The sequence below is a fragment of the Rhinopithecus roxellana genome, chromosome 12 (assembly GCF_007565055.1).
Source record: "Rhinopithecus roxellana isolate Shanxi Qingling chromosome 12, ASM756505v1, whole genome shotgun sequence".
Lineage (NCBI taxonomy): Eukaryota > Metazoa > Chordata > Mammalia > Primates > Cercopithecidae > Rhinopithecus > Rhinopithecus roxellana.
In genome coordinates, this window is record NC_044560.1 from 3,725,823 (window position 1) to 3,753,434 (window position 27,612).

The 27,612-nt window shown below is 44.7% G+C and overlaps 1 protein-coding gene, 1 long non-coding RNA gene, 1 other non-coding gene and 1 pseudogene across 5 annotated transcripts in view; 2 read left to right on the plus strand and 2 right to left on the minus strand.

The window, feature by feature from the left end:
- The window catches only part of MTOR (mechanistic target of rapamycin kinase), a 162,218-nt gene that overhangs the window by 98,631 nt on the left and 35,975 nt on the right, over positions 1 to 27,612 (plus strand). For all 3 annotated transcript variants that reach the window (XM_030912982.1, XM_010353522.2, XM_030912983.1), the window contains 6 exons: positions 8,704 to 8,779; positions 12,460 to 12,599; positions 19,381 to 19,481; positions 22,808 to 22,923; positions 24,432 to 24,509; positions 24,718 to 24,825. In XM_030912982.1, coding sequence (XP_030768842.1) covers positions 8,704 to 8,779; positions 12,460 to 12,599; positions 19,381 to 19,481; positions 22,808 to 22,923; positions 24,432 to 24,509; positions 24,718 to 24,825 — 619 coding nt within the window. The remainder of the gene's footprint in view (positions 1 to 8,703; positions 8,780 to 12,459; positions 12,600 to 19,380; positions 19,482 to 22,807; positions 22,924 to 24,431; positions 24,510 to 24,717; positions 24,826 to 27,612) is intronic.
- LOC115892600 lies at positions 6,674 to 6,780 on the plus strand. The gene has a single exon (XR_004052463.1). It is a non-coding gene; the product is annotated as a small nucleolar RNA U13 (small nucleolar RNA).
- Positions 17,197 to 17,293, minus strand: LOC115892512 (annotated as a pseudogene).
- Positions 20,059 to 25,570, minus strand: LOC104654360. Its single transcript, XR_746817.1, has 4 exons — positions 25,480 to 25,570; positions 24,591 to 24,806; positions 24,198 to 24,324; positions 20,059 to 20,329 (listed from the first exon to the last, which is right to left on the minus strand). It is a non-coding gene; the product is annotated as an uncharacterized LOC104654360 (long non-coding RNA).

A 27,612-nucleotide genomic window follows, 5' to 3' on the forward strand; every position in this document is an offset into this window, starting at 1 on the left:
ACTAAAAATACAAAAATTAGCTGGGCGGTAGTGGCACACACCTGTAATCTCAGCTGCTCAAGAGTCTGAGGCACGAAATCCTTAAGCCTGGGAGGCAGAGTTTGCGCTGAACCGAGATTGCGCCACTGCATTCCAGTCTGGGTGACAGAGTAAGACCCTATCTCAAAAAAAACAAAGCCGCTAGGGAGAGCCTGAAAGGAAAGGGCTGTGGGGAGGCAGCAGGCCCCACTGCCCATGTGAGCTGCTCTACTGTCACTCCTGACAGGGCCTCTGCTGGGGGAAGCGCCTGCACAGCCGAATCACCCGCTGCTCAGCTCACACGCTTGCCCTGCCTTGGGAACGAGGTTTCTGGATAGTGGGGTTAAGATGCTTGGCGTAATGGTGTAATGTTTGCTATGGGAAGGCAGCAAGGCAATTTCTTAGTATTAGTTCTGCTCAGCTCTAGAAAATGTTTTCCTTAATTGCCAAGAACTTTCCCAACTCTGTTCAAAACTCGAATTTCGTTAAAGGAGGCTCTGCAATTCAGCGTCCTTGAATCAAAATTCAATCTTGGGCTGGGGTGGGGAGAGTGAAGAATGAATGAGAATGAGTATGTCTGTACAGTGGCCTCCTGCTCCTGATACCCAGATTCACCATGTTCTCCTTTCTACCTCTCTTCATTGTCTTCCTAACTCCAGGTTCAGTTGTGGGCTCTGGGTTCTATTATGCGGATAGGCAGTTTCTGTTTGTTCTGCAGATTCACAACTGTATGATAGCAACTGGATGTTATCATTGGAAAATGGAGTAGAATACCAACATACTGCACACCCGTGTTAGGGAGGCAGTGGGAATCACTGGTTTAGAAAATTCTTGGGACTCAGTGCTCTTTTCCTTTGGCCTCAGTGTGTGTCAAAAGGAAATGGGAAATCTGGTTGACCTGTCATTTCTGCACACTGTTGTAGGCACGTTGCTGGCAAGCCTCAGTCTCTCTAAACTTGTTTGTGTTCAGATCTTTTCCACCAAACCAGCATCAGCAGGGTCTGGTTTGTGGTGTTAAGTATTCCTCTTCTGTTGGACTGGGGCTTTGAACAGTTTGCCCTTTATAAGCCTGAAGCATTAATAGGGAAAGACTGAGGGGCACACAAGGGGGTGTTTATAGAATGGGCTTTATAAAACTCCCAGCTGCCCTGTAAAACAAGAGTTTCTCACTAAGGGGGCTTTTGAGCAAAGGCGATTTCTTCACAGGAGCCGAACATACAGTCTCTCCCTTCAGTCTCATAAAAACCACATCTCAGTAGAAAAGGGACATAATTCAAAGGACAGCTTTGTATCACCCAGGTAGGCAGGAGACCTGGGACTTAGTAGCTGTGAACTCCTGCATTTTCACAGAGGCTTGCTTGTCCTGCACTTTGCAGCCTGAACTATAAGCCTGGCTGTCTTTGAAAAGCCTGCTGTGGTGGCTTGCTGACTTGTCACATGGGAGGCTGGAGGCATATTAGTAGCTTCTGGAAGGAAATAAAAAATGTGAGATGGGAGCTTGGGAGTAAGAGAGGAATGTTAGTGAGGAAGTTAAAATGAAGGCACAGGAGGGCTCCCTTCACCTGCACAATGAGTTCTAGAGAGAGAGTTAATGGAAACATCCCATCCATTGCTCATGCTCATTCATTTTACACCTCATTCCTGGGTGCCTACTGATGCCAAGAGGAGAAAGCTAAGACACTGCCCCATCCCTCCCATTGCAGAGCTTGCATATACCCTTCATTATTACTTAAGATACTTTTTTTTCTTTACCTCAACATGGCCCTAAAGATACTTTTCAGTGGTAACATTTTAAAGAGAAAGTCACCTTTTAAAAAGGAAAAGCAACAGCCTGTGACCTACTGGGCCATGTTTTCTTCATATATAAAATGAGAATATTAATAATAGTTTCACAGGGTCAAAATAATACATAGAAACATAAGTGCAGTGCCTGGCACATATGGTGAGCTCCCTTTTTTGTGTGTGTGTGTGTGACAGAGTCATGCTCTGTCGCCCAGGCTGGAGTGCAGTGGCACGATCTTGGCTTACTCCAAGCTCCACCTCCCAGGTTCATGTCATTCTTCTGCCTCAGCCTCCCCAGTAGCTGAGACTACAGGTGCACACCACTGTACCCGGCTAATTTTTTGTATTTTTTAGTAGAGACAGGGTTTCACCGCATTAGCCAGGATGGTCTCCATCTCCTGACCTCGTGATCCATCTGCCTCAGCCTCCCAAAGTGCAGGGATTACAGGCGTGAGCCACCGCACCTGGCCTCTCTTCTTACTTTGGTATCTTCTTGCTGTATCTTTTTGTTGCCTCCCATGATGGAGTGCCAGAAGGCATGGAGGAAGAAGAAAAAATTAAGATCCCAAACAAGATAACAGACTCTTGATCACCAGGATTAATAAGCCTGCTCACTTCACTGTCCAGAGCATCCACATCCATAATTAGTATTCTCCAGCAGCCTTAGAGGCGTGCATGGGAACTCCTCAGAAGGAAATAAGAGAAATGTAGCTTAGGGAGAAAGTCCTATAGGAAATTAAAGTGGAAAAGGGGGAAGAGGAAATACATACACAGGGTAATAGCATCTGGTTTGCTAAAAATCTCTTTATTCTTTGAACAATCAAGAGAGTAGGTGTGGCTGGGCGTGGTGGCTCATGCCTATAATCCTAACAATTTGGGAGGCTGAGACAGGCAGATCACTTGAGCTCAGGAGTTTGAGACCAGCCTGGGCAACATGGCAAAACCTCATTTCTACTAAAAACACACACACACACACAAAAAGCTGGGTGTGGTGGTGTAGGCCTTTGAGAGCTGAGGTGGGAGGATTGCATGAGTCCAGGAGGTGGAGGTTGCAATGAGCTGCGATCACACCATTGCATCCCAGCTTGGATGACAGAGCCAGACCCTGTCGTGAAAAAGAGAGTGGGCCAGGCAAGGTGGCTCACATCTGTAATCCCAGCACTTTGGGAGACCAAGGCAGACAGATCACCTGAGGTCAGGAGTTTGAGACCAGCCTGACCAACATGGCAAAACCCCATCTCTACTAAAAATACAAAAAATAGCCAGGTGTGGTGGTGGGCACCTGTAATCCCAGCTACTTGGGAGGCTGAGACAGGAGAATCGCTTGAACCCAGGAGGCAGAAGTTGCAGTGAACTGAGATTGCGCCATTGCACTCTAGCCTGGGCGACAGAGTGAGACTCCATCTCACAAAAAAAAAAGAGAGTGGATATGGACAGTGTCCTTCTTACCTTCAGGTTCTCACATCAGAGAGAAATTAATTTCTCAGAATGAGAGTGTTAATTTTTCATGAGTTTAGTCAAAGTTGTAATTTTTTTTTTTTTTTTTTAGACGGTGTCTTGCTTTTGTCACTCAGGCTAGAGTGCAGTGTGCGATCGATCTCGGCTCACTGCAACTTCCGCCTCCTGGGTTCAAGCGATTCTCCTGCCTTAACCTCCCGAGTAGCTGCAATTACATGCATCCGCCACCATGCTCGGCTAATTTTTGTATTTTTAGTAGAGATGGCATTTCACCATGTTGGCCAGGCTGGTCTCGAGCTCCTGACCTCATGATCTGCCCGCCTTAGCCTCCCAAAGTGCTGAGATTACAGGCGTGAGCCACTGTGCCTGGCCCAAAGTTGTAATTTTTATTTTTATTTTTATTTTTTTTTTTGAGACAGAGTCTCACTGTCACCCAGGTTGGAGTGCAATGGCGTGATCTCGGCTCACTGCAAGCTCCACCTCCTGGGTTCATGCCATTCTCCTGCCTCAGTCTCCTGAGTAGCTGGGACTACAGGTGCCTGCCACCACACCCAGCTAATTTTTTTTTTTTTTTTTTTTTGTATTTTTTGTAGAAACAGGGTTTCACTATAAAAACTCTGGGATTACAGGCATGAGCCACCATGCCTGGCCTGGACTCTCTCTTAAAGGAGTTAGGGCCGTATGTTTTTACATTTTTAATTTTTAGCCAGGATGGTATCAATCTCCTGACCTCGTGATCCGCCCGCCTTGGCCTCCTAAAGTGCTGGGATTACAAGCATGAGCCACCGCGCCCGGCCAAAGTTATAATTTTTTTATTTTTTTTTTTTTTTTGAGACGGAGTCTCGCTCTGCCGCCCAGGCTGGAGTGCTGTGGCCGGATCTCAGCTCACTGCAAGCTCCGCCTCCCGGGTTCAGGCCATTCTCCTGTCTCAGCCTCCCGAGTAGCTGGGACTACAGGCGCCGCCACGTCGCCCGGCTAGTTTTTTGTATTTTTTAGTAGAGACGGGGTTTCACCGTGTTAGCCAGGATGGTCTCGATCTCCTGACCTCGTGATCCGCCCGTCTCAGCCTCCCAAAGTGCTGGGATTACAGGCTTGAGCCACCGCGCCCGGCCAAAGTTATAATTTTTTAATGATTATGTTTTTACTGCTCAATAAGAGCTTATCATGAATCCCAAGGTGCACCCCCAAGTTCAATGGCCACTGGTAAAGGCCTGGTCCTGTTGCCCTCTTTCCTGCCCACTGAGCTCTGTCTGCAGCCTAACCTGCCTCTACACATTCAAATGGGAAATATTGTACAGATAAGTCATTGGACTCTCTTTTTTTTTTTTTTTTTTTTGAGATGAGTTTCGCTCTTGTTGCCCAGGCTGGAGTGCAGTGGCACAATCTTGACTCACTGCAACCTTCCCAGGTTCAAGTGATTCTCCTGCCTCAGCCTCCCGAGTAGCTGCAATTACAAGCGTGTGCCACAACACCTGGCTAATTTCTTTCTTTTTTTTTTTTTTTTTAGGCAAGGCAAAAAAACTATTTACAAGCCAATGTGAAGGAGGTAGCGAGGTTCACCGGTCTCCGGCGGTGGAGGCCGACGAAGTCGCCCCGGCGTTCTCGGGCGAGGTTCCTAGGTCCACACAGGAGCAGGGGCCAAGGAAGTTCGCACCGGCGTTCTCGGGCGAGGTTCCTGGGTCCCGCGTACGAGGAGGGGCCGAGGAAGTTCGCTCCGGCGTTCTCGGACGAGGTTCCTGGGTCCCGCCTATGAGGAGGGGCCGAGGAAGTTCACTCCGGCGCACCTGGCTAATTTCTGTATTTTTAGTAGAGACGGGGCTTCACCATGTTGGCCAGGCTGGTCTCAAACTCCTGACCTCAGGTGATCCTCCTACCTTGGCCTCCCAAAACTCTGGGATTACAGGCATGAGCCACCATGCCTGGCCTGGACTCTCTCTTAAAGGAGTTAGGGCCGTATGTTTTTACATGTTTAATTTGCAAAGCTATGCTGGTCAGTCCTTAGAGGTCGTATATCAAGGCTGTAGCTATATATTAAGGTAATATTTATTTCTCCTTTGAGGTCCCTAATCACTACTTCCTAATTTTGATCAGTTTGTGGTAAACTCATTTTTTATGCACTGTAATAATTGGAAAGGTGGATTAGGAAAAGACTTGTGTTTGTTTTTGTTTTTGTTGTTTTGTCCTCAGAATGAGTCAAGCTTTGGTAATGTTAAAATTTAAAAATAGGCTGGAGGCCAGGTGCAGTGTCTCACACCTGTCATCCCAGCACTTTGGGAGGCTGAGGCCAGAGGATTGCTTGAGCGAGGAGATTGAGGCTGCAGTGAGCCATGATTGTGCTACTAACTTCAGCCTGGATGACAGAGCAAGACCCTGTCTCTTTAAAAAAGAAAGAAGAAAAGAAAAGAGAATGTTTTCCAGAGCACAAGATTGAAGACAGTTGTTAGAACTCCTGGATTTTTTTTTTTTTTTTTTTAATAGAGATGGGGTCTCGCTCTGTTGCCCAGGCTGGTTTCAAACTCCTGAGCTCAAGCAATCCTCCTGCCTCAGCCTCTCAAAGTGCTGGGATTACAGGCATGAACCACTGCGCCCAGCCACTGGCTTGCTTTTTTTCCTGTTTTCTTATGCTTCCAAAATCTTTATTTGGCTTCAAGGAACTAGATAATCCCAAATCTACAGCTATTAATATTATTAGTACAGTTTTCCCAGCCCCATGTGATTGGGCACAAAGCCCAGTACCTGACTTATGGGGGCCAAGAGGCACTGGGAACTGCTTCCCGATGAACCTACAGTGGAGTAGGTTCCTTTAGACTTGCTTTTCATTCTCAGCTTAGAAAAACTCATATAGGGCTTCCTAAAAGAAACCATCATGCCATGGTTTCACTCTGAAATTAAAAACATCTCCGAATTTTGTAGCAGGCTAACTTATGGAGCATATTCTGGCTCATTGCCTTGCTTAGTACCGGCTCAAGAAGCACCAGCCCCATAGCTTCCCCAACAAATCTGGAGCGTAGAACCTAGATACTGGACACTCAAACAGTTCTACTCAGGAAACATTTGGAATTCACAATGATGACTTCCTAGTCCTAACTTAAGTCTCCACCATAGGTGTATGTTATTCCTGCAGACAAGCATATAACTGTGTTTTAGCAGCTTTTAAGCTTGGACAAACACAGGTGAAGGACCTGCTTAGCAATTTCATGTTCATTGTTTAATTCCCTGAAGAACCCTCTGAAGGAGGAGGTGGTATTAGCCCTGTTTCATAGATAAGGAATTTACATTCAAAAAAGATGACTTAAACATGTCCTACTGTGTACCCAAAAAAATTGAAAATTAAAATGTTTAAAATGACTTATTTATGATCACACAGTTTATGAGTGGCAGAATTAGACCTCCAGAAAGTTAAACCCAAATTTTGATCCTTTTGTATTCATTTATGTATGATGATTGGGTTTTTACCATCACATGTGGTGAGATGTGTCTCCCTCAAGCTTGTTATCACGTCAGCATGTGATCAGTCTGATCATGGGGGAAAACCCTGTCTTCTGACTCCAAATCCAAGGCTGCTTCACCCCCAACTTGTCCTTAACAAAGAGGCATAAGGTGCTTCATTTACTGTGGGGACTGTCCCGATTCCTGTGGGCCTTGGGGAAAATACCTGCCTTTCCTGGGCTTTAGCTTCCCTGTTACTGAAACAGATCTGATAACACCTCTCCCTTCCCACTCTCTTAGGGATGCATGAGGTCAAAGAAGTGATGGATTGGAAAGGTTATTTGAAAACACTTTGTAAACATGAGGCATTAGATTATTACTTTCACAAATGTTAGCTTCTTTAGATTTCTGGGCAATTTCCTTTGGTTTTATTGGAAGAAATGTGGCAGAATTTGGATTTTTAAAATAATATTTATAACAGCAATTTCTTGCCATATTACCACATTGAACTCAAATCCTGGAATTTCCCAAACCACTTAAAAATTAATTCTGGTCAAGTAGACAGTTTGTACTCAAAGCATTAAACTGGATCCTTGCTCATTAAACCAGTCTAGACTCCCAGGTTGATGTGTCACATTTTGCTCCCTGCCTTTAAACAGATATAATCACTGTGGTCTTGTGAATTTCTCAAGCGAGCTCCTTCACCCTCCCATCTTTTCCCTTCCTTCCATACCTCAGGCTTATATTTAGTGTTGAGCTTAGTTGCTTAAGTTCCTACAGGAACAAGGATCTAAGCCCCCATGGCTCTTCTGCTTTCAAGGCCTCCTAGCAGCCTGTGATGAACCAACTCCAGGCACCAGGCCTCCCAGTGGTACTGCCCAGTTGTCCCAGTGTGGTAACAGTCCTCCAGCCTAAAGATGGCATCAGCAGAGCAGGGTGTCATTAGTGAAAAGCTTCTCTACAGTAGAGGCCAGTTCAAGTAACTCTAGATGCGGTCCCTTGGCAGCCTTCTGCAAAGGGTGGAAGGGAACAGCCCCTGAAGAGGGTCTTGGGAGGCATCTGAATTTGAAGGGGGTGGGCTCTGTCAAAACAGTCAGCATGGCTGCATTGCCACAGCTCCCAAGGTTCTGTCATTGACGTGCACCACGTTATTTCTACTACTGAAGGCAACTGATGAGAAGTTAAGACTTAAAAGTTCAGAGGAGCCAGGTGCTGTGGTGTATGCCTGTAATACCAGCTGCTCAGGAGGCTGAGGCAGGAGGATCACTTGAGCCTAGGAGTTCGAGACCAGCCTAGACAACATAGCGAGACCTTGTCTCAAAACAAAAAAGTTCAGAGGAGTCTCATATGATTGTGTACTACAACAAGGATAATTTCATATCCAAGGTTTCTGGTGTTTTCAGAAACAGACACATGTTGCCTGCCTGCCAGCATCTGAAAGGAAACCAGTCTGTGCTCTTAAAGGAAGGGCCATAGAGCAGCAAAGATGAGTGTTCCCATTACTGACCCCCAAAATCAGGGGAGGAGACCAAAAACCTCTTTCAGATGAAACAATTTTTTGTTTGTTTGTTTTTTGAGGCGGAGTCTCACTCTGTCGCCCAGGCTGGAGTGCAATGGCCGGATCTCAGCTCACTGCAAGCTCTGCCTCCCGGGTTCACGCCATTCTCCTGCCTCACCCTTCCGAGTAGCTGGGACTACAGGCGCCCGCCACCACGCCCAGCTATTTTTTTGTATTTTTTAGTAGAGACGGGGTTTCACCGTGTTAGCCAGGATGGTCTCAATCTCCTGACCTCATGATCCGCCCGTCTCGGCCTCCCAAAGTGCTGGGATTACAGGCTTAACAGATGAAACAATTTAAACTGAGCTTTCTGGATGGTAATAGATAATTGATACTCTTCCAACATCTGCAAGACATTGTCCTCGAAGTGCTGGTGAACCATCTGCCCACAAATGACCCCCACATCTCCCACCCTCAGACCTGTTGAGTGTAACTACCTTTTCCCTTTGTTTTCTCAGCATTAATAATAAGCTACAGCAGCCGGAGGCAGCGGCCGGAGTGTTAGAATATGCCATGAAACACTTTGGAGAGCTGGTAAGCACCTCATTCTTTTTGGAAAAGCAGGAGGTAGAGACTTGGCTAGGGAGGTATAGGCCCTGACCTTCAGAAAGTTACTTTCCTTTTCTGTTTTTTCTCCAATTCATACCAGTCTGATGCTGACTTACCTATCTTCAGGATGAAAGAGATAAATTTTGTCTGTAGGGACTCTATTTCAGCTGAGATAAATCATGAGGGTGGATTTGAATACGCAGTAAGCACTGATTTTATCAAACTCTTAGTATGTCCCTGGCCCTTTGCTAAGTGTTTATATGCTTCATCTCATTTGGTCCTCACAACAGTGCTATAAAGTGGTTACTGCTGTTATCACATTTTACAGATGAGGAGACTGTGGTCCCAGCAGGTTAAGAACCGGTCTGAGCTGACAAAGTGATTAAATGGCAGAACCAGGACTTGAACCAGGGCAGTCTGACATTAGAGCCAAGGCATTTGCCCCTGATCTGAGTTATCTTTGTGGGAGCTTGCATTGTGTCTAGGCCATGGTTAATCTTCATTAGATACTTAGGAAGACACCATGGCCAGGTCTTTAGAAAATATATGCTATAAGGCCGGGTGCAGGGGCTCATGCCTGCAATCCCAGCACTTTGGGAGGCCAACGCAGGCAGATCACCTGAGATTGGGAGTTCAAGACCAGCCTGACCAACGTGGAGAAACCCCGTCTCTACTAAAAGTACAAAATTAGCTGGGTATGGTGGTGCATGCCTGTAATCCCAGCTACTCGGGAGGCTGAGACAGGAGAATCTCTTGAAACTGGGAAGCAGAGGTTGCAGTGAGCTGAGATCACGCCATTGCCTGGGCAACAAGAGTGGAACTCCGTCTCAAAATAATAAATAAATAAATAAATAAATAAATAAATAAATAAATAAATAAAATGCATGCTATAATTGATATCTGACATTGAGGGATTTTTGTGTTCATTATTGCTTACATAGCTGCTTCCATACTGCCATCTTTGGCCTACCAGTATTTAAAATGTTTCTGTTATTCTTTGTGGTCTTGGCAGGGCATTTGATAACTTCTAAGATATATAAAGCATCAACTTAATCAACTTAGCATTGAATTCCTGTAAGGTCAAGAAGCTCTAGGTCCATATATTTGATGAGGAACCTTTTATTAGTCATGTAGGTCGCTTACTGTGGTTTGCCTTGATCAGGAGCCCAGGATGTTAAAGTGAGAAAAATTGTGACTATTTAACAGGCTTTTGTTTGATCATCCAGCATTTTGCCTCACAGAACAGCTAGTAAATTAGAATGAAACTTTTAAGGGAATCTTTTGCCACCTTTAGCACATATTATCTTTTTTCTTTTTCTTTTTTTTCCAGACAGACTTTTGTTCTTGTTGCCCAGGCTGGAGTGCAATGGCACAATCTCGGCTCACTGCAACCTCTGCCTCCTGGGTTCAAGCAATTTTTCTGCCTCAGCCTCCCTAGTAGCTGGGATTACAGGCATGCGCCACCACGCCCAGCTAATTTTGTATTTTTAGTAGAGACAGGGTTTCTCCATGTTGATCAAGCTGGTCTCAAACTCCCGACCTCAGGTGATCCTCCCACCTCGGCCTCCCAAAGTACTGGTATTACAGGCGTGAGCCACCGTGCCCAGCCTTAGCATGTATTATCTGTAACTAGACTAAGACAACATTTCTCCAGATGATGGCAAAGTAAAAGAACTGTGTCTCATCCAACCTTGCCACAATCCTTGTTTGCAGAGAGAAGTAAGTAGGGCAAGGGGGCACTTAATGTACTCCACCTAGATCAAGATGTTCTCTCCTTTGATATCCTTAGAGCTTAGATGCCAGTAAGTGCTGATTGAGACAAGGACTCCGCAGACATCTGGTATTCAGGTGATCTGCCAGCAGATGGTTTATACCCCATACTCAGAATGCCAGCCTTCAATGAAAGTTTCTCCATCTTCAGGTTCCAAAGGTGGCCATTAGCTCCAGGATTATTGCTAAACCCGTGGTGGATTTTCTGTTATATTTAGGTAGCTGAATCATATTAAGCTTGACAATGGTTTGTTTTTTCTTGGCAGAGCCGGTGCTTTCTCAGCACAATTTATGTAACAGCAATCTCATTAGAATTTTGTGTGATTCATTGCTTAAACCTTATAGTTTCTGCAATCTATTGCAATTCAAAATATCCTGCCCTCTAATTGACCCACTCCATATGCTGCCCCCTCTCCCCTCTGCTTGTTCATGCTGAGTGTATGCCACACATTAGTCACCAGCTCTTTTTTTTTTCTTTTCTACCCAGTATAGAAATTTGAAATGAGAAATTTACCAGTGCTTTTAAATTTTACGCTGTTTTTGTAGTCTGTCTTTTCTGAGTTTTCTATTTTGTATTTAGGCATAATAGGTATTATTTTGGACAGGCTTGAAAAATGAAGTTGAGATTGTTTGCCTTACATGGAGCCAGATATGCCCATTTTGACAAATTCCACTGATGTTGGGCGAAGACTTCATGGCAGCAAAATTAGTCTAGGAGCAGCAGAGGGCACCGGCTCTGCCAGAAAGAACCAGACCAGGAGAAATAGGTACAAGGGAACAATCTCCAGCATAAATGACCTCTTTTCAGAGGTTCAAGAAGAAAAGGTGATTTTAGACAGCTTAGCGGAGTAGTTGTTAGTCTACATACTGCACAAACATCAGTTTTATTTAGAAAGGGGAAGAGGGTAATGGGAGAAACTAGTGTGGGCCCTGCATTATATCATACAAATTTCACTGCAGAATCATATTGTTGTTAAAGAAATCCCTAGAGAGCCACTACCCTTGCCTGTGCAAAAATAGTCATTTATTGAGCTGATGATGAAGCAGCCCAGGAGAGAAACTGAGATGGAGGGCACATAAAATAGTTTCCTGATCATTTAGAGAGTCATAGTCTGTAACTTTCAGACTGTAGCACCTCCTACTCACGTGGACAACACCCAGTTTCAGCGTGGCACACCATCTGCTAGGGTAATGCAATCCCTCCTTTGGCCCCTGACACTGGTAAACCTGCCAAGCACTGAGCAGGAGAGAACATTAGATGGGAGACTCTAGAAGAATAGGGGAAAGACTTTCCAAAACATTTTAAATGGTGGTGTTATATTTTAAATTATTATTTCCTGAAAGTTTAAAAATGCATTAAGAAATGCAGAGAATCAAGAGCTTTAAAAAAGTGAGTTGTTCTCCTCCAGCAAACATGCAGATGAGGCCTGGTCTTTCTGGCCCCATCAGGAAAGCAGCTGCCATCCCTGTCAAGTAGCCCAGTGTCAGCACTCCAGCAGATCGGAGCGATGGCACCTTTGCAGCAGCTCTGGTGCTGTGGTCGGCGTTTTCTGCTAACCCTAAATGATTTCCCCTGTCCTCATGTCCCCACATCCTGGTGTGTTCTGATGACCCATGTGTCTGGGAAGGAAATAATAGGGGAGGAGTATGGCCTGACATCTGCTCTCAGATAATCCCAGGATCATTCTCTCCATGTGCCAAGGAACCAGCATTTCCACCTTCCCCAAACAGCACTCCTCCAGATTGTCTGAAGTTCTTTTTAATCCAAGCCCAGACATAACTGATAGGTGACGTGTCATGCATACAACATTTCCATGGAAAGAGAGTATGTGGATTAAAAAATGTGATCCCTTCTCTTCACCTCACAGCAGTCTTCTTTCTTTCCCATGCGACAGGAGATCCAGGCTACCTGGTATGAGAAACTGCATGAGTGGGAGGATGCCCTGGTGGCCTATGACAAGAAAATGGACACCAACAAGGATGACCCAGAGCTGATGCTGGGCCGCATGCGCTGCCTTGAGGCCCTGGGGGAATGGTGAGCTTCCTAGGATGATGGCATGTGTGGCTGCCAGAGACTTTGTCACTTTGATCTTTGGATTTGAAAGGAAGGCTTCCCCCAAATGGAGTTCTCACTTCAGACTCATTTTGTTCCACTTGATACTTCTCAGAAATCATCTTTCACTTTTGGTGTTTTTCTCTCTCCATTCTATCTCAGCTACTAAGTAGCAAGGCCTTCACTTAAACTTTACAATGCTCTAGGACAGGACAGCCTTGGGGGTGCTCCTGGGATTTACTTCTCCTATGTACTCTCCTGATCTTTACTGACCCAGTGAAGAGGTCATATTCTTACTTGGCAACCTTGATTTTTTAAATTAGCTCTTGCAAATGCTTTTAGGAAAGAAGAACAGTGACTACCCTCTTCAGGTGCTTCATCTATGTCAGATGCTTACTGTGTGTCCAGCACTATGCCAGGCTCCAAGGAAACAAAAGACACAAGAAAATAGGCCTTTCCTTTGAGGTTGATGAGACAGGCACATCAACAGAGGGTTATTATAGCCTGAGAGGATGTTGATAATGGTATGAGCCACGCTACCTTGAAAGCCCAAAGGAGGAAGCAGGGTGATCTTGCCGTACTTCCTGGAGGAAGGACTGAGAGTTAGGAGACAGGTAAAGGAGAAGGGAGGGGGGAAACAGGTACTCCAGGTGAAAGCAACAATAATGCGTAACTGAGAACATTTGGCTAGGTTTTGATTTGGAGAGTTGCTTGGGAATGTTGAAGGAAAAAAATGGCCTCCATTCTGTTTCCAGCAACAAGTGCAACTTTTAAAAAATAGTTAAAATAAAATGCTATATTATCATTGTTAAACTCTTTAACTGCAGTTTTAAATGACTAAAACAGGCCAGGTGCAGTGGCTCACGCCTGTAATCCCAGCCCTTTGGGAGGCTGAGGCAGGCAGATCATTTGAGGTCAGGAGTTTGAGACCAGCCTGGCCAACATGGCGAAACCCCGTCTCCACTAAAAATAAAAAATTAGTTGGACGTGGTGATGCAGGCCTGTAATCCCAGCTACTCGGGAGGCTGAGGTAGGAGGATCACTTGAACCTGGGAGGCGGAGGTTGCATTGGGCTGAGATTGCACTGCACTCCAGAGCGAGACTCTGTCTCAAAAAAATAAATAAAAAATAAATGACTAAAAGTGCCATGCTACCTCCCGACTAGTGGATTATCCCAACTTTCTGTGGAACATGATACTTAGGGTCCACTGTTCCTTCATTCAGCCAGTAACTATCAAGTGTGTATTCATTGCCAGTATCTATGCCAGGCCCTAGGGACACAGCTGTGAGCAAGACAGTCACAGCCCCTGCATTTCCAGCTTACAAGACAGACAACCAGGCTGTTGTAATACATTGTGATACCATCAGTAAAGAAGCCCAGGGGGCTGTGGGTAATAGGAAGCACCCTAGTCAGCCTTGGAAGATATCAGGAGGAAATAATATCTAAGTTGGACCTGTACAGTGAGGAGCACAGTATGGGGGATTTTTAATAGGCCTTTTTGTTCAGATTCTTCTCTGTGACCCCTGTCTTCAGAAATAAGGATGTTTGTTTCCTCCAGGTATAGGGAAGGCACTTCTCACAGGAGGGCCTTATGACCTCCTTCAGGGGAGGGGCAAAATATTTTTCCTAGATGTTATGACCTGCTTCAGGGGATAAGGGCAGGGGGTAGTCAGAGTAATTTTTTTTTTTCTGCCATTTTCTTAAAATATTCAGTATGCTAAGGTACCATATTTCAGGGTAGTATATTCTGACCCCCATCACAAGGATGTACATTGACGGTAATGTGCTGTTTATACCATTTTGCACTCTGCTGTTTTCGCTTAAGTCTAGGCCACTGTTCCGTATCAGCATCTACAGAGCTACTGCCTCATTTTTTTAATAGCTCCGTGATGTTTTATCATATCAATAAATCGAGTCTATTTAATATAGGCAAACTTTTGTTTGTTTAGACATTTCCTACCTTGGAAAGTTTAAGAATATTGGACAAAATCAAAGTAAGCCTTCTAAAAGAATGATCTTTCACTACATGTAGTCTTTCTGTACTACCTTAGCCTCCCTCATAGCTGGGACTACAGGCACATACCACACAGTTGGCTAATTTTTTTTATTTTTTGTAGAGACAGGATCTCACAATGCAGGTTTTGAACTCCTGGGGTTCAAGTGATCCTCCCTCTTTGGCCTTCCAAAGTGCTAGGATTACAGGTGTGAGCCACTGTGTGCAGCCTTTTTTTTTTTTAAAAGAGGCAGGACTTTAATCTGTCTCTCAGTGGAGTGCAGTGGTGTGATTATAGCTCACTATGGTCTTGAACTCCTGGACTCAAGCAATCCTCCCACCTCAGCCTCCTGAGTAGAAGGAACTACAGAAATGCACCACCATGCCTGGCTAATTTTTTTAAATTATTAAAATTATTTTTTGTAGAGATAGAGTCTCACCATGTTGCAAAGGTTGGCCGTTATTTCTTAATATAAAGTTATTACTACATCCCCAAGATAGAAGATGTTATAATGTTTTGCATAAAAATTTAATGTCAGTGAATTTAGCCTTAGGCATTGGATCATATATAGATAGAGAGATAATACTCTAAAATTATTTGAAAGTGGCTTGTCTGATTTAACCATCATTAAGAAGATTCAAAAGTGTTATTTATTTTTATAAATTAACATTAAAAGGCTGGGTGTGGTGACTCACACCTGTAATCCCAAAACTTTGGGAGGCTAAGGCGGGCGGATTGCTTGAGCCCAGAGGTTTGACACTAGTCTGGGCAACGATGACGACAACAAAATCTCCATATTCATTTACCTCAATAAATTGAGGAAGCATATCCTTTCAAATCTGCTTTATTCATTTATGTAACTAAAGCTGCTGTTGTTGTTGTTGTTGTTTTTAGTCCAACAAGTATCTAAAACTGTATTGTCCAATATGGTAGCCTCTAGCCATATGTGGCTTTTTTTTTTCCTTTTTGAGATGGAGTCTCACTCTGTCACCCAGGCTGGAGTGCAGTACTGTGATTTCAGCTCACTGCAACCTTCACCTCCCAGGGTCAAGTGATTTTCCTGCCCCAGTCTCCCGAGTAGCTGGGATTACAGGCGTGCACCACCACTCCCGGCTAATGTTTGTATTTTTAGTAGAGATGGGGTTTCGCCATATTGGCCAGGCTGGTCTCAAACTCCCGACCTCAAGAAACCCGCCTGCCTCAGCCTGCCAAAGTTCTGGGATTACAGGTGTGAGCCACTGCATCCAGGCTTACGGCTATTTTTAAATTAAATAAAATGTGAAATTCAGTTCCTCAGTCATACCACATTTTAGGTGTTCAGTAGCCACATGTGGCCAGTGGCTGCTATATTGGACAGTGCACATAGATAACTTTTCCATCATCACAGAAAGCTCTACTGGACAGCACTGATCTAAGGCAAAAGAAAAGTATGTTAATAAGAATTAGCCACATTGTTTCAAAAACAGTTTTTCTACTTTCAGATCAGCTGTCATACAATCATATCTTGTTATGGGAAAGATAAAATGAGATGGAAGTGTTCTTAAAATTCAACTCTAATCAATTCCTAAAATACTTAAGTGTTTGACTGTTGCCATTGGATTTACATATAAATATCACAGCCTGGCATTCAAAGTCTTTCCTATTGTGGCACCAGCCCGCTTGTTCAGCACATTTCTCAATGAACCCTTCTCTCATAATCTGAGCTCTGGCCAAATTATTCACTTTTCTCCAAATCCCACATTAATTTGTTCCGTTCTTTGGATTGCCCTCTTCTTCTGCTCCTTTTTCTACTTTTGAAATCCTCAGCACTGTTTCTTCCTTCTCGAAACCTCTCCTGGCCCCTTCCGCTTCCACTCCTCTCCTTTCACATTAAAGAGGACCACTTTTCCTAGCTGGGTTAGTAGGAACAGATTGGATGCATTGGAAGAGACTTGAGATGTGGTTTCCTGCAGTTCCTTTGTGTTACAGTTGAAGAAACAGAGGCTCACAGAAGTTGAGATGACCACGCTGAGTGATACCGATCTCCTGATGTTGCCGTTCTCAGTCCCAAATACCTCTGATCTCTTGGGTTCTTTCGAGTTTTATAATTACCTATAAAGCATAAGTGGCTAGTAATGCTGACCAAAGGATTTAAGAATGTGGGAGACTAAAATAAATTTTAAAATGACATGAAAGAAGCAGAATATTTTTCCTGATCATATGCAGGTTTCTGATACGGTTTATTCAGTCAACTCTAGAGTGCAATTTCTGAATTTATTTTGTGCGTATATCCGGAACATGCCTAAGGCAGATGTTCATCAGAGGTGGCATCCGGAATGATCTGGAGTTACCAGTGAGCAGAGACCCTTCCCGTTTTCCCCTTGCTTGTCTGCCTCCAGGAGGCTGTGAGAGCTAGGCAATCCCCACCCCCTGCCCTGCCCAGCCCTGTGGTGCGGACAGCCACACCTGCAGCCAAAGTGAACTAAAGTGAACCCCCTCCTCACACTGTTCCCACACAGCCTCTAGTCATTGAGAACAGATTCTTCGGGAGTGAGATCATAGGCCTTCAACCCTAAGAGGAGCCATGGAGCCATTCCAAATGAAAGAATACTTCCTAAGCTTTTTGTTCGTTTTAAATCTTCAGGGACCATGCTAATCTTCTCTGTATCGTTCCAATTTTGTATCATTCCAATTTTAGTATATGTGCTGCACTTTCTGCGTTTTTTGCCCCAACACTAGGTGAGAAAATCAAAGTCCCAGAGGGTGCACCTTTTACCCAGTCCTCCCTGAGTATAGTAAAAGATACCAGAAAACAACAGCTATCCTAGTTGTTGCCCCATAAACAGTCTCGTGTTTTTTATTTATTTGGTTTTGCCCCCCACCCAACCGCCTTTGAGAGGCAGGACTCAGTATATTCTGCATTATTTTTTGTAACAAATGTTTGTGGAAGAGCAGAGCTGTTGTCTGCGTACTGACCAGGTTCTGACAGCTGTTCCCACACAGCTACATGGTGAAGTCAGTGCGAGGTTCACTGCTAGGGCTTGCCTTTCTGAGTTGCTGTTCCTGCGTTGCTCCCTGCTTTGTCTCTTGTAACAGTTTGTGGGATTTCAGCACTGAGCTTGCTTCCTGCTCTAGATGGAAAAAAAAAAATTACATCCTTGGTCCTGTGGCACAGAATCAGCAGTAGAGGAAGGCTGAGTTAGGAGGGACAGCTTGCATGGAGGATGCATTCATCCAAGTTGCTTGTGTTCACCAGCTGTAAATTTTGAATTATAGAATTGAAGGACCATTTGGAGATCATGCAGCTTTCTCTCCTACCTCTAGTCAGGATCCTTATAAAAATATGCTGTGCAGATGAGCTGTGCCTCTGCTCTAAGCCAGTGGTTCTCAAACTGTGGCCCCTGGTCCAGCAACTTTGGCGTCATATAGAAACTTGTTACAAATGCACATTCTCAGCCCCTACCCCAACACTAGTGAGTCAGAAATTCAGAGAGTGGAGCCCTCCAGGGAATTCTGATACACTTCGTTTGAGAACTGCTACTCTAAGGGAACCCATAGCAGGGCCCAGGAGTGAAGATTTTTAAGTCTCAGTGGCAGGAAACCAACACAGAGGTTTATCCTACTCCCGTAGTGGAGCTTCAGTAAATGTATAGGGCATCATGGCCACCAGTTCTTCTTTTCAGTCTCAGCTCTGTATTGAGCCAGAGTGCTTGTGTCCCTGGTTCCCTTGATCATGTGCCAGAGAGACGACAAAGTTAATATCCGCCGTACTGCAATGCTGGATAATGGCCCTGAGTACCTCTCCACAGTCAGCTTCTTGGTGAGCTCAGCCTAGATTCCTTCTGCAGGGATTGACTTCAGCCTCTTTATCCCCGCCCTCCTCCACCACCTTAGAGTAGAGAGCAGCTCATGTTCCATGAGGCTTCTGACCTGGGCCGCTTAGAACTTGTGCCCTTCCTCGTGACTACACCTCCAGTGCCAAGTTAAATCATCCTGCAGCATGTCTTTCAGAAAGCAGGAAAAATTAAGGAGTCTCCTAGCTGCATCTTGAAACTCATATGAAATCAGGGGCTCGGATTTGCATAATAGCAGAGTTTATTTCTTTTCATTGAGAAGCGAAACATGAGAGGGAGTTTCAACAGTCAATAGCAAGACTTTATTCTAGGGCTTCTGCATTCTCTTTGTTTGTTGGGGTGTCTTAAGCACCATTTATATCTCAATATCTCATAATCCTCCTTCACATTCAGTTAATTGTGCAAAATTCTGAGAATAAGCAGCATCTAGCTTTCTGGTAGATGTAACCATTGTAGAGCCTTTCTTCTGTACAGATTGATTTCATCTGGGTTTCATTTCAGACTGAAACCATTTGTATAATACTTTTAGGAGCCAGTTCTCCCTATAGCTTTGAGCCCAAAATGAATGTCCAGATGCGTCTCTTCAGATTGCTTTCTCTGTAGGCCTGCCAAAGGGAAAGAGCCCAGAATTCTCTGGCATAGGAGAGAAGTTATTTAATATTTATGAAGGGAGCCAGATGTTCAGGACATTTCATATCACAGAGTTAGACATGGTTCCTATCCTTGATAAACTCACCCAGACAAATTATGAGCACCAGGTCATAGAAACAACAAATAGCCCATTCATTATCTATTATGTGACCTGGTAGAATGTGCTTTTTTATTAAAGGTGTCCAGTTCCTGTGTAGTCCTCAACTAATCCAAGGGGCAGGAGAGGAAGATTGGTAGTTTAAGGAGATTTGGATTAATCTGACTGTATAATTCATTTCCTTCAGGGGTCAACTCCACCAGCAGTGCTGTGAAAAGTGGACCCTGGTTAATGATGAGACCCAAGCCAAGATGGCCCGGATGGCTGCTGCAGCTGCATGGGGTTTAGGTAAAGCTTCCCTCACAGGCACCCCATCAAGAATGGGGTGAGTGAGGCTAGGGGCTCGCATCAGAAGAGTAAGGCGCTGGCTCTAGGTGGAGATCCAGGTCTGTGGAAGTGTAAAAACGGTCTGTATCCACCTACTTCTACACCTTCCATCTGTCCTTTCTACCTGATGATTTTTATGAACTTGTTGGACCTTGGGAAAATTGGATCTTCGTGGGAAGGCCAAGGAAAAGAGTGCACAAAATCAAAATTGAGATTTAGTGGGAACTTAGCACACTCACACAGAATACTGATGCCAGATGCTTTTCCCCGTACACCAAGCCATTGTCAGCAGACACCAACGGGGTGTCAGGTAGTTTATTTCTGACACTGTCTACTTGGAAATAGCATCAGATCCCACAGGTTAAGGGCTCATCCCAAAATACTGCCCCACTTCAGATGCCAATCACAAGTTCCAGGTTGTGACTTGTGTTTCTCACTGACCAGCTGTAAATCAGAGTTCCCATAACTCTCCTCCACAGGTGTGATAATTTGGTAGGACAGCGCACAGAACAAAAGGAAACACTTTTACTTACATGTACTGGTTTCTTATAAAGGGTATTATACAAGATACAGATGAACAGGTACAATGAGGGAAGGTCTAGAAGGGTCTGGAGTGCAGAAGTTTATGTCCTGTGTGGTACTGGGGTTTACCATCACCCTCCCAGCACCTTCATCAACCTGGAAGCTCATTGTTCAAGAGTTTTTATTGCCTTTAATTTTCAACCTCTTCACCTTTCCTAGATGTCAGTGGACAGGGCTGAAAGTTCAAACCTGGTAATTACTTGGTCTTTCTGGTAACCAGCCCCATCCTGGAAGGGGAGAAGGAGGGAGAGACAATATTAGGCAAAGTTTAAGTCACATGCTACTTAGCGAACCAATCTCTTTGGCAATAGGCTTGGATATTCTGCAAGGTTAGTGGGGTCCTACACCCACACATTCAGCAGGGTACTAGGGTATGCATCTCTCTGTCTCCATTTACCTTTTCAGTTGAAAGCAGAAACAAGAGATGAGGAGACTGGGTGTGGTGACTCACACCTGTAATCCCAGCACTCCGTGAGGCTTGGGTGGAGGATCACTTGAGCCCGGGAGTTTGAGACCAGCCTGGGCAATATAGTGACACTCCATCTCTACCAATTTTATATGTGTGTGTATATACACACACACACACACATTTTTTTTTTTTTTTTTTTTTTTTGAGATGGGGTCTCACTCTGTCGCCCAGGCTAGAGTGCAGTGGCACGATCTTGGTTCACTGCAACCTCCCGGGTTCAAGCAATTCTCTGCCTCAGCCCTCCGAGTAGCTGGGATTCCAGGCAGCACTACCACACCCAGCTAATTTTTGTATTTTTAGTAGAGACAGGGTTTCACCATGTTGGCCAGGCTGCTTGAACTCCTGATCTCGTGATCCATCTGCCTCGGCCTCCCAAAGTGCTGGAAACACAGGCGTGAGCCACTGCGGGTGGCCCTAATTTTTTTGTTTTAAAGAGAGATGAGGAGAACTCTCTTTAGGTTCCTGCGTCCAGCTATGCCTAAAGTCATCTCTGTAGTTGACCTTCTCAATAAATTTTTTCTTAAACTATTCTACCTTATCAGCATAATCAGTAGGGGCTCACTATGAATAATAATGAACACTCCTATCACTCAGGAAATGCAAAGGGTTTTTGTTAGCTCTATACCAGGCACTAGGGACAAAGACCAAACATATTTCGTCTTATACCACAGTAGGATTTGACTTTGGTTGCCTAAAGCAAGATAATGATTTATTTTCCTCTCTTATAAATGAAATCTAGAGGTAGGCATTTCCAGACTAGTATTTTGGCTCTATTATCATTAGCCTTTTTCCAGATTGCTGCTTTGCACGCTCAGCCCGTGCCTCCATTTTAAAGTTCACATGATCCAGCATGGTTGCTGGAGTTCCCCATGTTATGTTTTTATCCCAAGCAGGAGTAAAGGGAGAAGACAGTTGTCTATCTCCTTTTATTCATATTTCTTAACTTATAGTTTAGAACTTTCCCAATATATATAACAGTGAAGATTATAGTATAATAAACCCCCATCTGCCCGTCACCTTTTCCAGCAATTACAAGCATTTTCACCATTTATTGTCTCTATTCTCCTCTTTGCTGCCCAATTCTTACTCACCTCACTCCTACTCCCAGCATATTTTAAAACAGAGATTTACTTTCAATCCCTGCAGACATGTCAATTTCCGACACTGGGCTCCAGCTAAGAGGATTATCAATATCTGTTCCAGAGATGGTCTTGATAAGAAGGGAAAGGATATGTAGAACGTCCCTGGTGAAAAGCTTCACCTGTGGAGCCCAGAGGAAAGTTACATAACCTTCTACCTCCATTCTCTTCTTCTGTCCCTCTTGAGTCACAGAGCTTATACCCTTTCCTTTCATGAGCTCTGGGCTAGATCCGGAACATTTTTCAAAAACAAATTGCTTCCTGAGGAGTCATCGTCAGCTATTTGCTTGTGCCCAGAGGCATAGAGAATGGATGAGCCGATGGTCTGGAGTGAGAGGCAGGAAAATGCCTTGTAAAATTGGCAGCCCTGCAGTTTGCAGCTAATGAAGCTGATATCTTTTCTGCAGATGGTCTTGGAAATCCTGGCATTTGATACATACTCACCCCACCAGGAGAAGTAAATACCTCTTCCCGGATGCAGCCATTTCCCCAGTCTAACATGACACAGAGACCACTGTGCTGTGACCTAGCCCGGCTTTTTGTTATAATGGAGTTGCTTACAATATTTATCTCCTCCCTCCTGAGGCAAAGATGTTGCCACAATGAAATGGGCAAGCTATGTGTCTAATCCTGTCCCCTATCATCTGTGTAATGGCTATTTTCAATTGTTTAGAGGAAAATGTAATTTCCCAACATACCATTGAACTGTGAGCTGCCTCACTAGTAGGGAAGAAAGCAATTTTGTTTCACCTGGAGAAACCTGAGAGAGTTCTCTAGGATAATGAGGTGCTGCATTCAGCCCACTTGATGTGCAGACTTCACACTCATGCACTTCCCCCCTCATCTGTCAAGATGCTCCCTGGGCAACCATGGAGTCCTGTGTTTAGGAGAGAGATGTGGCTTTTCTTTTTGTTAAGTCAACCTGCGTAGTGTGTCTAGGGGCTCTGCAGGATTTTGGTACATGAGGCTCAAGTGCATTTGTCTTGTTTGTATCCCAAGCTAAAGGAAAGTAACAATGGTAAGACCTATTTGAGATGCTGCCTTTAGCGCAACCAGCCAACCCCCTTGATGCTTTGTGTGTGTGTGTGTGTGTGTAGGTCAGTGGGACAGCATGGAAGAATACACCTGTATGATCCCTCGGGACACCCATGATGGGGCATTTTATAGAGCTGTGCTGGCACTGCATCAGGACCTCTTCTCCTTGGCACAACAGGTAAAAACCTGCATGCACCCGGATCTCTCAGCAAGGAAAAGATTGTAGTGCTTCTGAGCACACGGTGCTTCAGTAAAGAAGCTATTATACTTCAGGTCTGATGTTTACTTGGCTTTGTGAGTGCATTTGAATGGTTTTGATGCATTGCACTCAGAAAACTGCCAGCAGGTCTGCTGGGGCTACCTTTTGTTCTGAGGGGGACAAATGTGTTCTGGAAGCTGCTGCCTCAGTTGCTTTTGGAGTTAGCTTGTTGGGTCATCGTTACATCTCTTGTTGTAGAGAGAAGCTGTATTTCACCAAAAGATAGGAGTCAGAGAGCCAGCAGTCTCACTGTGCGGCAGAAATCAGTCACAAGGGTCTTCTGGCCATGCAGGCATGTCACACATTGATTACCTTCCGAGGAAGCTAGTACTTATTTGCAAATAGTGTGCTGACTTGCAGAATGAAATAATGAAGTAATCCCATCCACCCTGTCAGACACGAGACTAAATGAAGTGCCCGGGTAAATGATCTGAGCACTTAAGGCATTGGGACACTATAATTAACCTTAAACATTCAAAAACAGGAAAAGCTCTGCATGAGGGATTTTTAATTGATGGCACAGAGGAAACTCAAAACTGCAGTGCTGTGGCATCCTCCAGGCTCTCATCTGTGTGATGAGAACCAAGATCTTGGTTGTCTCTGTCAGAGACACAAGAGCTCCCGTTCACATGCACAGGACTGGGCATCTCTGCCAATTTCAGAGGCACTCCCCTAATAAGGACAGAGGGTGCTTGGAAGCCAGAGCTACCACCTGGGGCCATTGAAGTGTGTGCAGAATCTATTTTCGTAAACATGCCCAGCAAGGAAAAGTTAAAAGAGGGTAGATCCCCAGGCTGGGCACAGTGGCTCACACCTGTAATCCCAGCACTTTGGTAGGCCAAGGTGGATGAATCACTTGAGACCAGGAATTCGAGACCAGTCTGCCCAACATGGCGAAACCCTATCTCTACTAAAAATACAAAAATTAGCTGGGCATGGTGGTGGGCATCTGTAATCCCAGCATCCCAGCTACTTGGGAGGCTGAGGCAGGAGAATTGCTTGAACCTGGGAGGTGGAGACTGCAGTGAGCCAAGATCACGCCACTGCACTCCAGTCTGGGTGATAGAGTGAGACAGTGTCTCAGAAAAAAAAAGGTGGATCCCCAATTATGTCCTCTTGAGATGCAAGAACCCATGATTCAGTTTTACAGCCCTCATTCCCATGCCCTTGCCACCTAAGATTGTGTGTGTTACCTTAGATAGATGTTAAAGTTTTGGATGCCATGCATTTCTCTCTTTGATGAGAAATTGGATAATACCTCCTCTCAAGCCATTCACTTCTGGGAAAATGCCTTTCTTCAGCAAATTTCTCTCTTTGTCCCTGGAATTTAAGTGAGACAGATAACTTCTGTAGCTAGTTGGGGTGCCCTAAAATAACCCTAAGCTCCCAAGTCCAGAGCTCAGTCCCAAGAGTTGTTTCTCTTCTAGTGCATTGACAAGGCCAGGGACCTGCTGGATGCTGAATTAACTGCGATGGCAGGAGAGAGTTACAGTCGGGCATATGGGGTAAGTGTCAACTATTCTGCACATTGTCATTTTTGAGGCTTATTTCCATACTTTTTTCAGAATGGGCTATTGAGAACTCACAGGCTGTTGGAAACATGCCTGTTTTCTCTGATCGGCAGATACCCTGACACCAGAAGGAATGATTTAAATCCTGTCTTTTGGATTGTTTGTGCAGTAATTAGTTTGGAATGTGATTTGCTTCCATCAGGCCATGGTTTCTTGCCACATGCTGTCCGAGCTGGAGGAGGTTATCCAGTACAAACTTGTCCCCGAGCGACGAGAGATCATCCGCCAGATCTGGTGGGAGAGACTGCAGGTGAGCTTGGTAGAAAGCCCCAGTTCACCCGCCTACCCCTGCCCCTTCCAGGACCTGGGAGAGTGCCCCCCTCCACTCCCTCTCTTACTCAACTTGCTTTTCCTGCCTCCTCCACCAGTGTGTTGCTTGGCTTGCATACAAAGCAGAATACTCAAATGCTCCTCATCTAAGCTTAAGCTGTGAGAGAATGACCAATTTTCCCGTCTCTTCTTCCTCTCTCCTCTAGGAATTAAAAAAAAAATGTTTTTTATTAAGTGACACCTGTGACCAGTTAGGAACCATAATCTCAAAATCAGTGGTTCTCAACTTTAGTGGCACAGTAGAATCACCTGGAAAGCTTTTTAAAGTCCTGATGCCCAGGCTGTTCCCCAGGCCAGTTAAATTTCTGGGGAGAGACTCAGGATCAGTATCTTTTCAGGTTCCCCCAGATGATTCCACAAGCCAAAGCTAAGAACCACTGTTCTAACTACACTTGCAGGCCACCCGCACTAGCTTTTCAAATGGGGTTGCCTTAGGTTCTCATTGGCCAACTCCTCCTGTTGATAGTTACTTAGGTCAGAGTCATCCTGTCGCCTGCATTGAGACTTTTTTCCACTGCATTTTCCCCTTGTAGAGAAGCTTTCCCAAGTCCTCCATCAGTATTTTCATTATCACATTCTGATCATTTTAACATGAGGATCTGTCACTCCAGTTCTGGGAGTCAGGAGTCTTAAGTGTTCTGGGAAGGATGGCCAGTTCTCCCATTCCTTGAGTGGGTAGGATAGGAAGTTCATCAGCAAAAGAAAAAAAGAGAGAAAGCCTTTACCACTCCAGAAACCATTTGTCTCCCTGCCTATCATAATCCATCCCCCCAATTGTAAGCCATTTCCTCTCAGCTAGATCCCCACCTAATTCCAAATTCTCGCTTCAGACCAATCGAAGTTTGTGCTTCAGGCGTCTCAGTAAGCTGTGACAAAACCCTCTGACTCCAAACTACATTCCTGCCTAGGAAGCTCAGGGCACATTCCCCTGGAAAGGAGAGAGCAATGGGCACGGGGACATCTATGAATACAGTCATTTATGGCTCTGAAATGAGCACATACAGTTCTTTTACATGTTTTATTAGTAATTATGAAATGCCCAGTGAATGTTTTGATGGAAAATTGTCTCCTGGGCATCAGAAAGAATTCCACAAATAAGCATTTCCCACTTAATTTGTACACACCCCAGTTCTTTGAAATGCCTATAATAAAGAGTTTCTACAGCAGAGATCTGATGAACCTTCTGACAGTCTGACAAGTGGGACTTGATCCAAATGTAGACTTGGAGGGGAGGGGATGCATGGAATGAGTCCTGGGAAGAGAGATGCCTGTCTGACTTTACTGGGTCCAGGACACTGTTACCACCGTAAGCCTTCGTGACTTTCCTATCTTGAGGCAGCAAGATGCTTTTTGGCTTACAGGAGGCCAAATTATTTCAGCATCTGGGAGGACCTAACTATTGGTGAGAGGTAACAAAAAACCATCACTCAATGTACTTTTTTCTGTTATTTTAACTTTCTAAATCATTGTTGTCACACTTCATGGGATGGAAAATTGTGGTCCAAGACCTGAAAATAAAGCATTACATTTATAGTGGAAATTTGGCTCTTGTGGATGGCTTGCTGTCAAATGAAGTGCTGGGGCTAGAAAACTGCCATTTTGTGGTCAAATCATTTAAATTAAAATCCGCAGCCAGTATTATAGTAGTGGAAAAATACATGTTTGTTACTTTTCTTTGGAGTTGCACAATGCTTTTGATTCCTAAGACCCTCCCATAGGGCAGTTAGAGAGGTCAGCATTGCTGGCACTGGGTCTCTTCTTGCCTTGGGTTCTCCAGTCAGGCTCAGACTATATCTTATCATAGCTAAAAGCCTGAGATCATTGTTGCTAGACTTTTAAGTTTATGTCCATGGAGTTCAGCTCCATGGGTTCATGGAATTTACCATGAAGCAGTAGATCTCAAGAACTCCCCTTCTGAGTCTGACTTCTTATCAACAAGGATGAAAAAGGAGTTCACTTGGCTGGGCATGGTGGCTCATGCCTGTAATTCAAGCTCTTTGGGAGGCCGAGGCAGGCGGATCGCTTGAGGTCAGGAGTTCAAGACCAGGCTGGCCAACATGGCAAAACCTTGTATCTACTAAAAATACAAAAATTAGCCAGGCATGGTGGCATGCACCTGTAGTTCCAGCTACTCAGGAGGCTGAGGCAGGAGAATCGCTTGAACCCGGGAGGCAGAGGTTGCAGTGAGTCGAGATCGCACCACTGCACCCCAGCCTGGGCAACAAGAGCAATCCCACCTATGATCCCAGCACATTGGGAGGCTGAGGCGGGCAGATAGCTTAAGCCCAGGAGTTGGAGACCAGCCTTGGCAACATGGCAGAACTCCGTCTCTTCAAAAAATACAAAAATTAGTCAGATGTGGTGTGCGCCCATAGTCCCAGCTACTCAGGAAGTTGAGGTGGGAGGGTCGCTTGAACCTGGGAGGTTGAGGCTGCAGTGAGCCGTGATTGCACCAATGTACTCCAGCCTGAGTGACAGAGTGAGACCCTGTCAAAAAAAAGAAAGAAGAATAATTTCTAAGTGTAACTGAATGAAGCATTTCCCCTTCTGTGTATACTTTTTGATCTCAGACAAGTAGAAATGAAGAAGAAAGAATCTAAGATGCCAACATACAGGGTATCTCAACAGTCTCTTGTTTTTTCAGAAGTCTTAATGGAGGTTGAGGCTTTAATAACTTCAGAAATATAAATGCCACCAACTTAAAAAC